The sequence below is a fragment of the Rhinatrema bivittatum genome, chromosome 14 (genome assembly GCF_901001135.1).
Source record: "Rhinatrema bivittatum chromosome 14, aRhiBiv1.1, whole genome shotgun sequence".
Classification (NCBI taxonomy): domain Eukaryota; kingdom Metazoa; phylum Chordata; class Amphibia; order Gymnophiona; family Rhinatrematidae; genus Rhinatrema; species Rhinatrema bivittatum.
This window is the reverse complement of record NC_042628.1, coordinates 74,747,798-74,760,359: the sequence shown is the minus strand read 5'-3', so window position 1 is coordinate 74,760,359 and position 12,562 is coordinate 74,747,798. Positions and strand designations below refer to the sequence as shown.

Genomic DNA, 12,562 nt, shown 5'->3' with positions numbered 1-12,562 from the left:
AGCCCTGTTCTGAATAATTTCTGCCAATTTCTGAAGAAAAACCCTGAAGAAATAGCAGGAAATAAGATTCACAACTGGTGGGTGGCCCCCTCCTCACCCACGTAGATGGCATTCATGTCAGCCTGGACATGCTCAGTACAGTACAAAGTTCTAAAAACTTCAGATGCCAACACCCCTGCTTGTGAAAACTGTCATCCCACTTGTCCTGGCAGAAAAAAATGTTCATCTTTTGTCATATGCACCTGGATAACTGTACTCCTTTCTGTATTTACTCCTTATTCTTCTCCCCTTCACTTCAACCCATCTCTACCCCTTCGAAAGAAGCCTCTTATTTGCTCCTGTTTCAACTCCCAGTCATTCCTCCTCACTTTCATTCTTTTCCTCACACTGCTCTCCAATCTTTCACTCCTCTTCCCACTCTTTCAGCTCTTCCGCCTCTCTTACCATTCTTTATTTCCCCTTCTCTCCTTCTCTTTAAGGCTTCCAGCTCAATCTGAATCAGAGCTGGGATCCGATGCCACAAGCCTTTGCAAATATCCATGGATTTTCCCCCTATTTTAGCCCAGTCAATGTAGCAAGTCCTCAACTGGCGGCCTTGTACGAAGGTCCCTTCTGGCAACCTAAGAACATGGGCTCTAAATTCGGCCACTAGGCATCACTATTATACAATGACTCTCCCCCACCAGGGGCTATGAATGTTGCCTCTGTAGCAACCCCACATAGATCCCTTCTCTTGGCAGTGTGCGTTCTGCCAGTAAGTTGACTCCTCACCATTCTTAAATTCTTCCTCCCCCTTCTAGTCCTTCATTCCTTTCTCCTACAATCCTCTCTGATTCATATCTTCATCACTCAAGTTTCTTCTTTAAGCACTTTCTCCTGTTCCAGGCAGTTGCCTCTTTCTTTCCAGTGTCCCCCCCATCAGACTGCTGGCACAGGAAGATAGTGGAAAGATGCAGCACTGGCAAGGAAGTACCAAAAGATCTACAGAATGGCAGGCGAGGCAAAAGTAGGCTGAGCCAGTGGTGACAATTCATAGGAAGAGCAACAGGAGAGGCTGTGTCAGGCAACTGGAGTGGCAGTGGACTGGCAAGAAAACAGTGGCAGGGGAGGTATCTACAGAATGAGGGAGCAGCAGATGTTGCACTGAGAGAGCGGAGAGGGGGCACAGGCAATAGGAGCATCATCTGATAGGTAGAAGCAGCAGTGTCCCACAACGCTATAGAAAAAGGCAAACTGTGTAGCTGTTGGCATGATGACAGGAAACTGAGGGCCCTGTAATTAGGAACATCTGATCCATGTCCTAGCAGCTCTGGGACTCAAGGGATTACACCACAGAAATCAGTGCTCACCATCTGCCGCCCCCGGGCCACAGCAGCATGTACGTTCTTTAGTGAGCCATCGTTCTCCTCAAACACCTCTGCTGACCAGATGGCACAATTGATGTGGGTCCACTCATTCTGGCCAATGTAGAGCAGGCGGCCAGCATCCTGAGGGCAGAATACATGGCAGAGGGTTAACAAAGGCATGGTGTAAAGATCACTGCTATCTGGCTTCCCTTTCCAGACACTCCAACCACTCACAGATGTGTCCCACACAGCCTGTTTCCCAGTGCTCTCTCTTGCACAGCTTCCCCCTCAACCTCTTCCCCAATGCTATCACACACATACCACGTCCCACACAGCCTCTCGCCCAGTGCTCTCACACACATAGAGCATCCCTCCTCAGCATCTTCCCCAGTGCTCTCTCATACAGCATCCCCCTTCAGCCTCTTCCCCAGTGCTCTCTCATACAGCGTCCCCCCTTCAGCCTCTTCCCCAGTGCTCTCTCATACAGCGTCCCCCTTCAGCCTCTTCCCCAGTGCTCTCTCATACAGCGTCCCCCTTCAGCCTCTTCCCCAGTGCTCTCTCATACAGCGTCCCCCTTCAGCCTCTTCCCCAGTGCTCTCTCATACAGCGTCCCCCTTCAGCCTCTTCCCCAGTGCTCTCTCATACAGCGTCCCCCTTCAGCCTCTTCCCCAGTGCTCTCTCATACAACATCCCCCTTCAGCCTCTTCCCCAGTGCTCTCATACAGCGTCCCTCTTCAGCTTCTTCCCCAGTACTCTCTCATACAGCGTCCCCCTTCAGCCTCTTCCCCAGTGCTCTCTCATACAGCATCCCCCTTCAGCATCTTCTCCAGTGCTCTCTCATACAGCGTCCCTCTTCAGCATCTTCCCCAGTGCTCTCATACAGTTTCCCTCTCAACCTCTTCCCCGGTGCTCTCTCACAAACAGTGTGTCCCCCTCAACCTCTTAAAACAAAGATATGCTCTGCTGGATCAGTCCAAAAGTCCATCAAGTCCAACATTCTGTCTGACAATGTCCAGTTTGGATTATATGTAGATCCCAAAAAGTAATTATTTCTTGATGTTCAATCCCAGGGATAAGCAATGACATTCCAAAGTCCACCAAGCTAATAATTGCTTATGGACTTTTCCTCCAGGAACTCCAAACCTCTTTTAAACCCTGCTGTGCTTGACAGCTTGACCATGTCCTCTGGCAACAAACTGTGCCATTGAGTGGAAAAAAATAAATACTTTCTACGATTTGTTTTAAATCTGTTAGCTGTTAATTTTCATTTTAATTTCCCTTTGTTTTGATAATATTTGAAATGGTAAATAACCATCACCTTTTTACCCACTCCATGCAACTCATGATTTTAAAAACTATCATGTCCCCGCTCATTTGTTCAACCTCCAGTTCGTAAAGCCTCCTTCAGCTGAAGAGCCCTAGCCTGATTAGTTTCTCTTTATAAGGGAGCCATTTCAACCCCTTTATCATTTTTGTTGCACTTCTCTGTATTCTACAGTTCCACTGCATCTTCCCTTATCATCCTGCTAGACTAGTGCAGATGTGGGTATGATCACCACCTATCAGCAGATGGCGCCAGAGGACACACCTTTTCCAGACCATAAACATTAATACACCTCCTATTAGGAAAACAGAACAAGCCAAGCTGCTCTAGATCCCCACACAGAAATAATTGTAAAACTATACTAAAAAATGTTCAAAATAGCTGATGAACAGATTAATATCCAACAATTAAAAACTCATAAAAATTATTTAAAATTATCCAAATATCAATAAACTATTTCAAAATGGCAGAGACATCACATAATACCCAATAATTAGAATGGCAGTCAATCAAGAAAAATAAACTTAAAAAGCCACCTTTACTTTCCCTCTCCAGCAACTCTCCTACTCCTTTCTCTTGCAGGCCAATAGCACTCACCAGAAGCAGCAGTAGCTGCTGAAGCTCTGTCCTCACAGTCCACTTCCTTAGGGCCCACAACCAATCACTCACACACAGTCTCTGTCTGTCTCTCTCACATGCACATACCAGTCACCTCCTTAACCAATCTCTGTCTCTCACAAAAACACATCACCTCTGACCAGACTCTCTCAATCAACACAGATGCTCTTGCTCCCATTCTACCACACACACAAAGCTGCCACTCACACACCCAGGCCCCCCCATTCTACCATAAGAACATAAGAAATTGCCATGCTGGTTCAGACCAAGGGTCCATGAAGCCCAGCATCCTGTTTCCAACAGAGGCCAAACCAGGCCACAAGAACCTGGCAAGTACCCAAACACCAAGATCATCCAATGCTATTGATGCAATTAAAAGCAGTGGCTATTCCCTAAATAAACTTGATTAATAGCCGTTAATGGACTTCTCTTCCAAGAACTTATCAAAATCTTTTTTGAACGCAGCTACACTAACAGCACTAACCACATCCTCTGGCAACAAATTCCAGAGCTTAATTGTGCATTGAGTGAAAAATAATTTTCTCCGATTAGTCTTAAATGTGCTACTTGTTAACTTTATGGAATGCCCCCTAGTCCTTCTTTTATCTGAAAGTGTAAATAACCAATTCACATTTACTCGTTCAAGACCTCTCATAATCTTAAAGACCTCTGCCATCTCTTCTCCAAGCTGAACAGCCCTAACCTCTTCAGCCTTTCCTCATAGAGGAGCTGTTCCATCCCCTTTATCATTTTGATTGCCCTTCTCTGTACCTTCTCCATCGCAACTATATCTTTTTTGAGATGCGGTGACCAGAACTGTATACAGTATTCAAGGTGCGGTCTCACCATGGAGCGATACAGAGGCATTATGACATTTTACGTTTTATTAACCATTCCCTTCCTAATAATTCCTAACATTGCTTTTTTGACTGCTGCAACACACTTAGCTGATGATTTCAAAGTATTATCCACTATGATGCCTAGATCTTTTTCCTGGGTGGTAGCTCCTAATATGGAACCTAACATCGTGTAACTAAAGCAAGGGTTATTTTTCTCTATATGCAACACCTTGCACTTGTCCACATTAAATTTCATCTGCCATTTGGATGCCCAATCTTCCAGTCTTGCAAGGTCCTCCTGTAATGTATCACAATCTGCTTGTGATTTAACTACTCTGAATAATTTTGTATTAACCGCAAATTTGATAACCTCACTAGTCGTATTCCTTTTCAGATCATTTTTAAATATATTGAAAAGCACCAGTCCAAGTACAGATCACTGAGGCACTCCACTATTTAACACTGAGAAAATTGGCCATTTAATCCTACTCTGTTTCCTGTCTTTTAACCAGTTTGCAATCCACGAAAGACATCGTCTCCTATCCCATGACATTAGTTTTCTTAGAAGCCTCTCATGAGGAACTTTGTCAAACGCCTTCTGAAAATCCAAATACACTACATCTACCTGTTCACCTTTATCCACATTAATTAATCCCTTCAAAAAAATGAAGCAGATTTGTTAGGCAAGACTTCCCTTGGGTAAATCCATGTTGACTGTGTTCCATTAAACCATGTCTTTCTATATGCTCTATGATTTTGATCTTTAGAATAGTTTCCACTATTTTTTCCGGCACTGAAGTCAGGCTCACTGGTCTATAGTTTCCCGGATCATCCCTGGAGCCCTTTTTAAATATTGGGGTTACATTGGCCACCTTCCAGTCTTCAGGTACAATGGATGATTTTAATGATAGGTTACAAATTTTAACTAATAGATCAGAAATTTCATTTTTGAGTTTCTTCAGTACTCTAGGATGCATACCATCCGGTCCAGGTGATTTGCACTCTTTAGTTTGTCAATCTGGCCTACTACAATCTTCAAGGTTCACAGTGATTTGGTTCATTTTTGTATGAATCATCACCCTTGAAAACCATCTCCGGAACGGATATCTCCCCAACATCCTCATTAATAAACACGGAAGCAAGAAATTCATTTAGTCTTTCTGCAATGGCCTTATCTTCCCCAAGAGCCCCTTTAAGCCCTCAGTCATCTAACGGTCCAAATGACTCCCTCACAGGTTACTTGCTTTGAATATATTTTTAAAAGTTTTTATTATGAGTTTTTGCCTCTATGGCCAACTTCATTTCAAATTCTCTCTTCGCTTGTCTTATCAATGTTTTACACTTAACTTCACAATGCTTATGCTTTATCCTATTTTCTTCAGATGGATCCTTCTTCCAATTTTTAAAGGAAGCTGCCATTCAGGCACCCATTCTACCACACACACACAAGCAAGTTTCCTCTTTCACATGGAGCCTCTACTCATTAAGTCTGGCCTCCAGCAGCGGCACGCATCACTCCGCTTTTCAGGCCCCGCAGGGTCTCTCCGCTCTTCGGCTGCTGCTGGCCTAGCCTCCCGGCGGCGGTAAGCAGCATTACTCCATTACCAACTGCATCAGCCTATCGGGGGATGATTGATCCCCTGATAAGCCAATCCACTCCTGGGGCAAAGGGAAGGACAACTGGGGCAGTGGGACACTGGGAGCCACGACACACCTGACAGTGGCTTGGCGACACACTGTTGAGAATTGCTGCTCTAGGGGATCCTTTCTTCAAATCTCCACCTTGCCTTCTGTACAATACAGGGGGCTGGTGTGAAAGAAGCACCAGGGTTTTTTTTTCCTGATAAGGCTACTACTGCACTTGTTCATTGGAGAGTTACTCCTAAATGCCCAGGCTGCCTAGAGAGGATCTTAGTATTGTGAGGGGCATCTTCCCCAATTCTCCTCCAGATTCAGGGGAGAAGCTTGATCTTCAGTTGTGGGAGAAGGCAAGTTACTCTCAGAGGGAGAAGACTCCTCAGTTACATATTTATTTCATAGCAATTTATTTAGATTTTTTATATTTTGTCTTTCAGCCACTTCAAAGCAGATTACATTCAGGTACTGTAGATAAGATGTCCCCTCTATTATCTCAGGTGGTGGCATCTCTTCGGCTGTCAGTTTCTAGGGCCAAAATGCCTAATACAGAGGACCCTATTCTGTTGAGTCTCCATAAGCTATCTGAAGTCTTTCCCCTCTATACAGTGGAGGACATGGTTATGTTTGAATGGGACTCCTCTAAGGGGGTCTCAAGGGCATTAAAACCCTCAATAAATTATATCTTCTGCTGGGGAGGTCAGAGAACATTTATTTAGATGCCCTAAGTACATGCTCTTGGCTGTGTTGTGCAAGTAAACTATCCTTGCGGGCAGGGGAATTACCTTCAAGGACTCAATATAGTAAAACTTAGTTGCTATTAGAGTATTATTTTTCTGCCTTGGCTTTATCTATTCGGGTCTCCCTTTGTGGCGGTTTATGAGACTCGAGTGCTATTGCACTGGGTGCAGCAGCTGCCAGTAAGTCAGGTGGTGGCTTGGCTGGAATTGGAAACTGCTCTTTGGATACTTACCTTTATAATTTTTGGCAGGATTTCCTTTATACCCCTTGGTTGTTTTTTTTTAATGTGGCAGCCAGTAGGTCGCTCTAGCTAAGAGATGGATGGAGAATACAGTGTCCAAAGTTTGTCTCAGTAAGCTTGTGTTAGTGTTTGAGGTACTTGTGGGTGGATCCTTGGGCTGGTAGCAGATGACCATGCCCCCAGGGGAAGATCCCTAGAGGGACCACCGGTCAGGCTCAGAGTATGGAGACAGACACACACTAGTTCTTTTACTAGACAATATATTAAACCACCAGAGGTGGCAGTAGTGAGTTGAAGTGCCCGGCTGGGCTGTAGTCCCTCAGATACTGGAACAGCGATCCTGGATAACTGAGCTGTAGAGAAACTGAATATAGTGAGTAGGCAGAGTATGCAGAGTTCAGGAACAGAACCTTGATGGTAACACTCGAATCCCTCCCTCCCCTTGTTATCTAGTTACTCACTTTGTTACTGCATTTATCTTATATTCTGTTCCTTGTAAAGGCAATGCCTATATATCTACTGGTTGTAAGTTACTTGTGAACCGACACGATGTGCAAACGGTTGTCGGTATATAAAATCATTTAAATAAATAAATAAATAAATAAATACACACACACTCACACAATAGTCTCTTAGAAGCAGCCCAGGAGCTGGAATGAAGTAGGTCCTCGAGGAGCGAGTACCTGGTTCCAGGGAATGCTCTGAGAGAAAGAAAGTAACTCACTGATGTTATAGGCAGCAATGACTTCCTGGCAGAAGTGGCACTCAGAAGGAAGTCCGGGAACGAGGGCCCTCGAGGAGCGAGTACCGGTTCCAGACTGCGATCTGAAAAGCAAAAGAGAAAGAGAGGCCCCCGAGGAGCGGGTACCCCTGCTAAGTCCGAGGAGGCAGAGTAGCTTAGGTAGAGTAATCCTTGCTAACTCGATTTGTTAGCGTTTTCAGAGACCTTAAATATCCGGTGAGGATGACGTCACCTCAGGGAGATGCCCTGAGGTTCATGCCACTGCTGGTACTTCAGTTGGGGCCGCGCCGCACGCGCGCCCTTAGGCTCCGGGGAAACATGGCGGTGTGCAGAGTCTAGCCGGTCCGGGGACGCCAGAGGAGGATGTCAAGAGGACGCCGTGGCAGCCAAACTTCCAATAGGCAAAGAAGGAGTCGCCAAAGCGGTAAGTTGGGCGTAGTGGAGACGTCGGGCAGCGACGGTTGCAACAGCTTGAGAAGTTGTTGGTCAGAAAGGACTTGGAAAAATAGTCAAGATTCTGGATAAGTCAAAGGCTTAAATGTTTCTGGAAGATAAACGGTCAACTTCTTAAACCTGCATAGGTTTGGTTGTTTCAGGGAGGTCAGAAGGTTCAGGACAGGGAAGCAGCCCTATTCCCTGGTGATCAAGTTTAGTGGAAGGAATCAGTCCTTTTGTGGAGCAAGAAAGTTAAGAGATGACAATGCTGGATCTGCAGAATCTATCAGATCAGGAAAGGATGGACATTACCTCAGACCAGTAAGTCCTGGATATTGTGCCCTCTTGTGTGCCAACCTCCTAGTGACCAGCTAGGAGGGAAGGGGCATAGGGCGCTGTTACAGAAGGCTCTGTGTGTGGGGAAAAAGGTCATACTTCTCCAGTGGAGGACCTATGACCCTCCTTCTTATTGGATGTGGTGGAATCAGCTTCACGGAATGCTTCAGATGGACAAAGATGGCTAAATCTTAAGCAGCAAACATGGGGACCTTATATTCTAACATTACCGCACAGACCCAGGAGTTTGATACTTAAAACAATTAATGACTTTGCGAGATGAGGACGCTGCATTGCTCGCCATCCAACCAGACTGGAATCTCATGCGGATCAGTAGGTCATGGGGGATTGGGGGGAGGCTATTTTGATGGGGATGAAAAACGAGTGCTATATTTGACACTTTGTTGGTATAACTGCCTGTTGTTGCCTGTTCAATTTTTTATTTTGCACTTGTACCACCATTGCTGGTATTTATCCTTTTTCATACTCAATAAAAAGCATTTGAAAGTAAAACTAATCTGAGAAAGTTCTTTTTCACTCAATGCACAATTAAACTCTGGAATTTGTTGCCAGAGGATGTTGTTAGAGCAGTTAGTGTAGCTGGGTTCAAAAAAGGTTTGGATAAGTTCTTGGAGGAGAAGTCCATTAACGGCTATTAATCAAGGTTACTTGGGGAATAGCCACTGCTACTAATTGCATCAGTAGCATGGGTTCCTCTTAGTGTTTGGGTAATTGCCAGGTTCTTGTGGCCTGGTTTTGGCCTCTGTTGGAAACAGGATGCTGGGCTTGATGGACCCTTGGTCTGACCCAGCATGGCAATTTCTTATGTTCTTATACTCCCCCATCACTTCAGAGAATGGTCGCTGGAAAAAACTAACTGTGAGGACTAATCTCTTTTTTTCTAAACAAAACTTTGATGACGCAGCCAAGCCAAAAAACAGAAAGGGATACTTCCCTGCTCCATTGGCTTGTAGTGCAGAACTGCCAGCGGGTCCCAACACTGCCTTGTGGGGGATAAGGGATCTAGACCAACAGATGTTTACCCCATGGAATCTCAGGATCAAGCTATCACAAGGATCACCAACCCCCTTGCACATCCTCTTCAAACTAGGAGGGATGACCCCACCAGGAGCTCAAAATCCCCTGGGAGGATCCAGAAATCTTGTCTTCCTATAATATTTTATTCTTTTTTTCTTCTTCTTCTCCAGACTGCAGGTTTTATACCACCTACCATTTGCTGGAGACAGAAATACTGAGGGACTGCAGGTAGCACACTAGGTTATATAGCAGTGTCAGTGAAACTTTGTCTTCATCTGCTGGCACGGAGGCAAATCCCAGCAGCCTGGACTGATCAGGGTACGTACAGGGAACATTCTATTTGTGTTTTTCACTGCTGCTGCACACTGAGCTGAGAATGTCAATGTATTGCCTATGAAGGTTTCCAAGATGCTTTTCCCAGACCTCTTCCCCAGTATTCTCTTACATGCAATTACAATTTTCCTCCTCATTCTCTCCCTGAGCAGTCACATATAAGTGTCCTCCTCAGCCTCTTCCCTAGCACATATCACACACACACACACACACACACACAGACCCTGACCTTGGGCTCGTCATCGCCATACTTCAGGCATAGAGCACACTGTCTGCTATCTTCTGTGCCAGCTGTGGTTTCTGACTTACACAGGCTCTTTCCTCTTACTTTTGTGCCTACAGAAAAAGGAAAACATAAACCAGATCAAATCAGCACCAGTCATGACCCTACAAAGCCTCCCTAGCTGTGAGCTCTTATAGGAGAGGGAGGAGGGATGAGGTAGTTCTGATGTTACCCAGAGGTGGAGGTTCCTTTCCCAGCGGAAGGCTGTTCTCAGTTGGCCGCACGTCATCCCGTTCCCTCCACTGCGCATAGACGTGATCAGAGGACGGGGGCAGCACAGCATTGGGTAGCATTCCGCTGTAGAGGAGGGAGAGTCACGAAGAGAAAGGAGAGATTAAGTGAAAGAGAATACGTTGATGGAATGAGGGGATCTGATGTGTCAGGAACTAGTGATGTCTGATGGGGGAAGAGTCAAAAGAACCACAGGGGAAGGGAGGAGGGAAATGCTGCTGGAGAAATCAAGAACCAGGTTAGAAGGTGAAGAACAAATTACAGAAAGATACGGAGACACAGCTAACGCAGGAGCAAGGAGTTATACTCACTTTGGGGTGGTTTTACTCTGCTCCCAGTACTTTGAATCTTGTGCATTAAACCAGCTGAAGTACTGCTCCATGAGCTACAAGAAGAGAGAGATTTAAGAGCACCAACCTCTGCTTTCTGCAGATCACATCTCCCGTCTATTTTATATTGACTGCTTCTGGCAATAAAGTTCCATTCCACTGGACCCGGGCTGCCCCAGCCTTCCTCCCCCTCCCCATTACAGCCCCTCGCCCCAGTTACCTTCGTATAGAAGCTTTTGGCTAGGGTGCCCACCCTTTTGTCTGTGCAGTCCTTTTCTTCGATGATATGGCTCTGAATAATGTTTGCTACGTCGCTAGTGAAGCTTTTCTGCAAGAAGACCATGAAGCACGGTGTCAGTCACACTAAGTACACCTGGGTCCGGCTGCTATGCTGTACAAGGCTTGCACATAAATCATGACCTGTTTTGTGTTTTTATGACATTTTGTTTTATTTATTTGCACTTTCTTTTGTGTTTTTTACGACATTGAGGAATTCAGTTTATGCGTACCACAGCCTTGTAGTGCCCTTCCTCAAAGAGCTTGCTGACCATTCTCAAGTCACAAGGCCTCTGGTGCACCTTCTCTTCACCTCCTGTAATGAAGCACTGTAAGGAAATGGAGATCAGTGAGGGAGACTTCATCCTAAAACCCCAGACAAGCACAACTCTGCCAGGGAACAGAAGGAAACGGACCTTCAGCCTCAGACTAGGACACTAGAAAGGGCCAGCTTTAATGCTAGAGCAAAGAAGTACAAAAAGCCTTCAAATGTATACATTTATACATCTGTTACCAATACTGAAATGGGGCCATCACTTGCTCAAAGATTTAATTTCCTGCAACTATAGCAAAGAAATAATTGTGCAAGCAACGACTTGTGTGGAAAGCACTATGGGACTTTTGCTCAGATTTTAAATGTAACCCTTGGGAACAAAGGTCCTGCAATGCTTTCCACACAAGTTGTTGCTTGCACACTTTTTCCGTTTCTGAAGTTGCAGGAAGTCAAGTTCTTGAGACAAATGGAGTCCCATTTCACACTTATACAAACGTTTATACAAACACACAGAGAGGATGAATCATCATATAGAAACAGAGAACATGACAGCAAATAAAGGCGAAATGGCCCAGCCAGTATTTCCAGCTTTACAAGCATTTCCTCATAGATCCTCTCTGCTTCTCCCATGTTTTCTTGAATTCTGATATTGTCCTTCACCTCCACTAGGAGGCAGTTTCATGCGTGCACTACCCTGTCTGTAAGGTGAAATTATTGCTTACCTGATACTTTCCTTTCCTCTAGGGCAGTCAGATCAGTCCATTACACATGGATTATGCACGTCTACCAGCACAAGGAGACAGACATCCATAGACTCACTGACGTCACGCCTCACATAGCCTCGTGTTGACACCTGCAAAAGTTAACTGTGGCCAACTTTGAAAACCCAGATACAAATTACACTGCAGCGTATATACACTATTATCTCCCTTTTTTTTCTTTTTCAAACTTCCGGAAGGCCAAGAATTCAGAGGACCAGGCATAGACAGGAAACAGCAAATTATCAGGAAGAGGTGACATTTTTACTTTTTTAATCATTTACCCAAACGCGGATGAACTGCACTCAGTCACGCGACTCTTCTCTTCTATGCAATCTCACACTAAAGAGGGCTATCAAAACTGAACAAGGCGAGGAACTCTAAACGTCAGGAGACAGCATGGTCTGGCCTTGCTGCCTGAGGGAAAGAAATTATCAGGAAGTAGTAATTTCACTTATGTGCAGTCAGGTCAGTCCATCACACATGGGATGCATCAAAGCTATTCCCTGTGTGGGCAGGAAGCTGCTAGAGCTTCTTGCAAAACCGCCACAAATGAGACTTCTTTCCTAACTTGGACAGCCTTGTAAAAATGTGCAATGATGACCAAATCACTGCCTTGCAAACCTCTAGCGGAGACACCAGCTGAAGCTCTGCCCACAAAGTAACCTGCGCCCTCATGGAATGAGCTTGGATCTGCTTTGGTAAAGGTACTCCAGCTTCAATGTTACTGTAACCCTGGATTCTGCTTCATTTTATGCACACCTCTGTACAACACAAAGAATA

General features: G+C 45.1%; 1 protein-coding gene across 1 annotated transcript in view; it reads right to left on the bottom strand.

Annotated features, from left to right (window-relative positions):
• KMT2B (lysine methyltransferase 2B) overlaps positions 1-12,562 on the bottom strand; it is a 357,171-nt gene that overhangs the window by 139,017 nt on the left and 205,592 nt on the right. Inside the window, exons 17-22 of the mRNA XM_029577331.1 lie at positions 10,981-11,076; positions 10,692-10,799; positions 10,454-10,527; positions 10,084-10,208; positions 9,858-9,964; positions 1,350-1,487 (exon numbers count right to left, since the gene is read on the bottom strand). Coding sequence (XP_029433191.1) covers positions 1,350-1,487; positions 9,858-9,964; positions 10,084-10,208; positions 10,454-10,527; positions 10,692-10,799; positions 10,981-11,076 — 648 coding nt within the window. The remainder of the gene's footprint in view (positions 1-1,349; positions 1,488-9,857; positions 9,965-10,083; positions 10,209-10,453; positions 10,528-10,691; positions 10,800-10,980; positions 11,077-12,562) is intronic.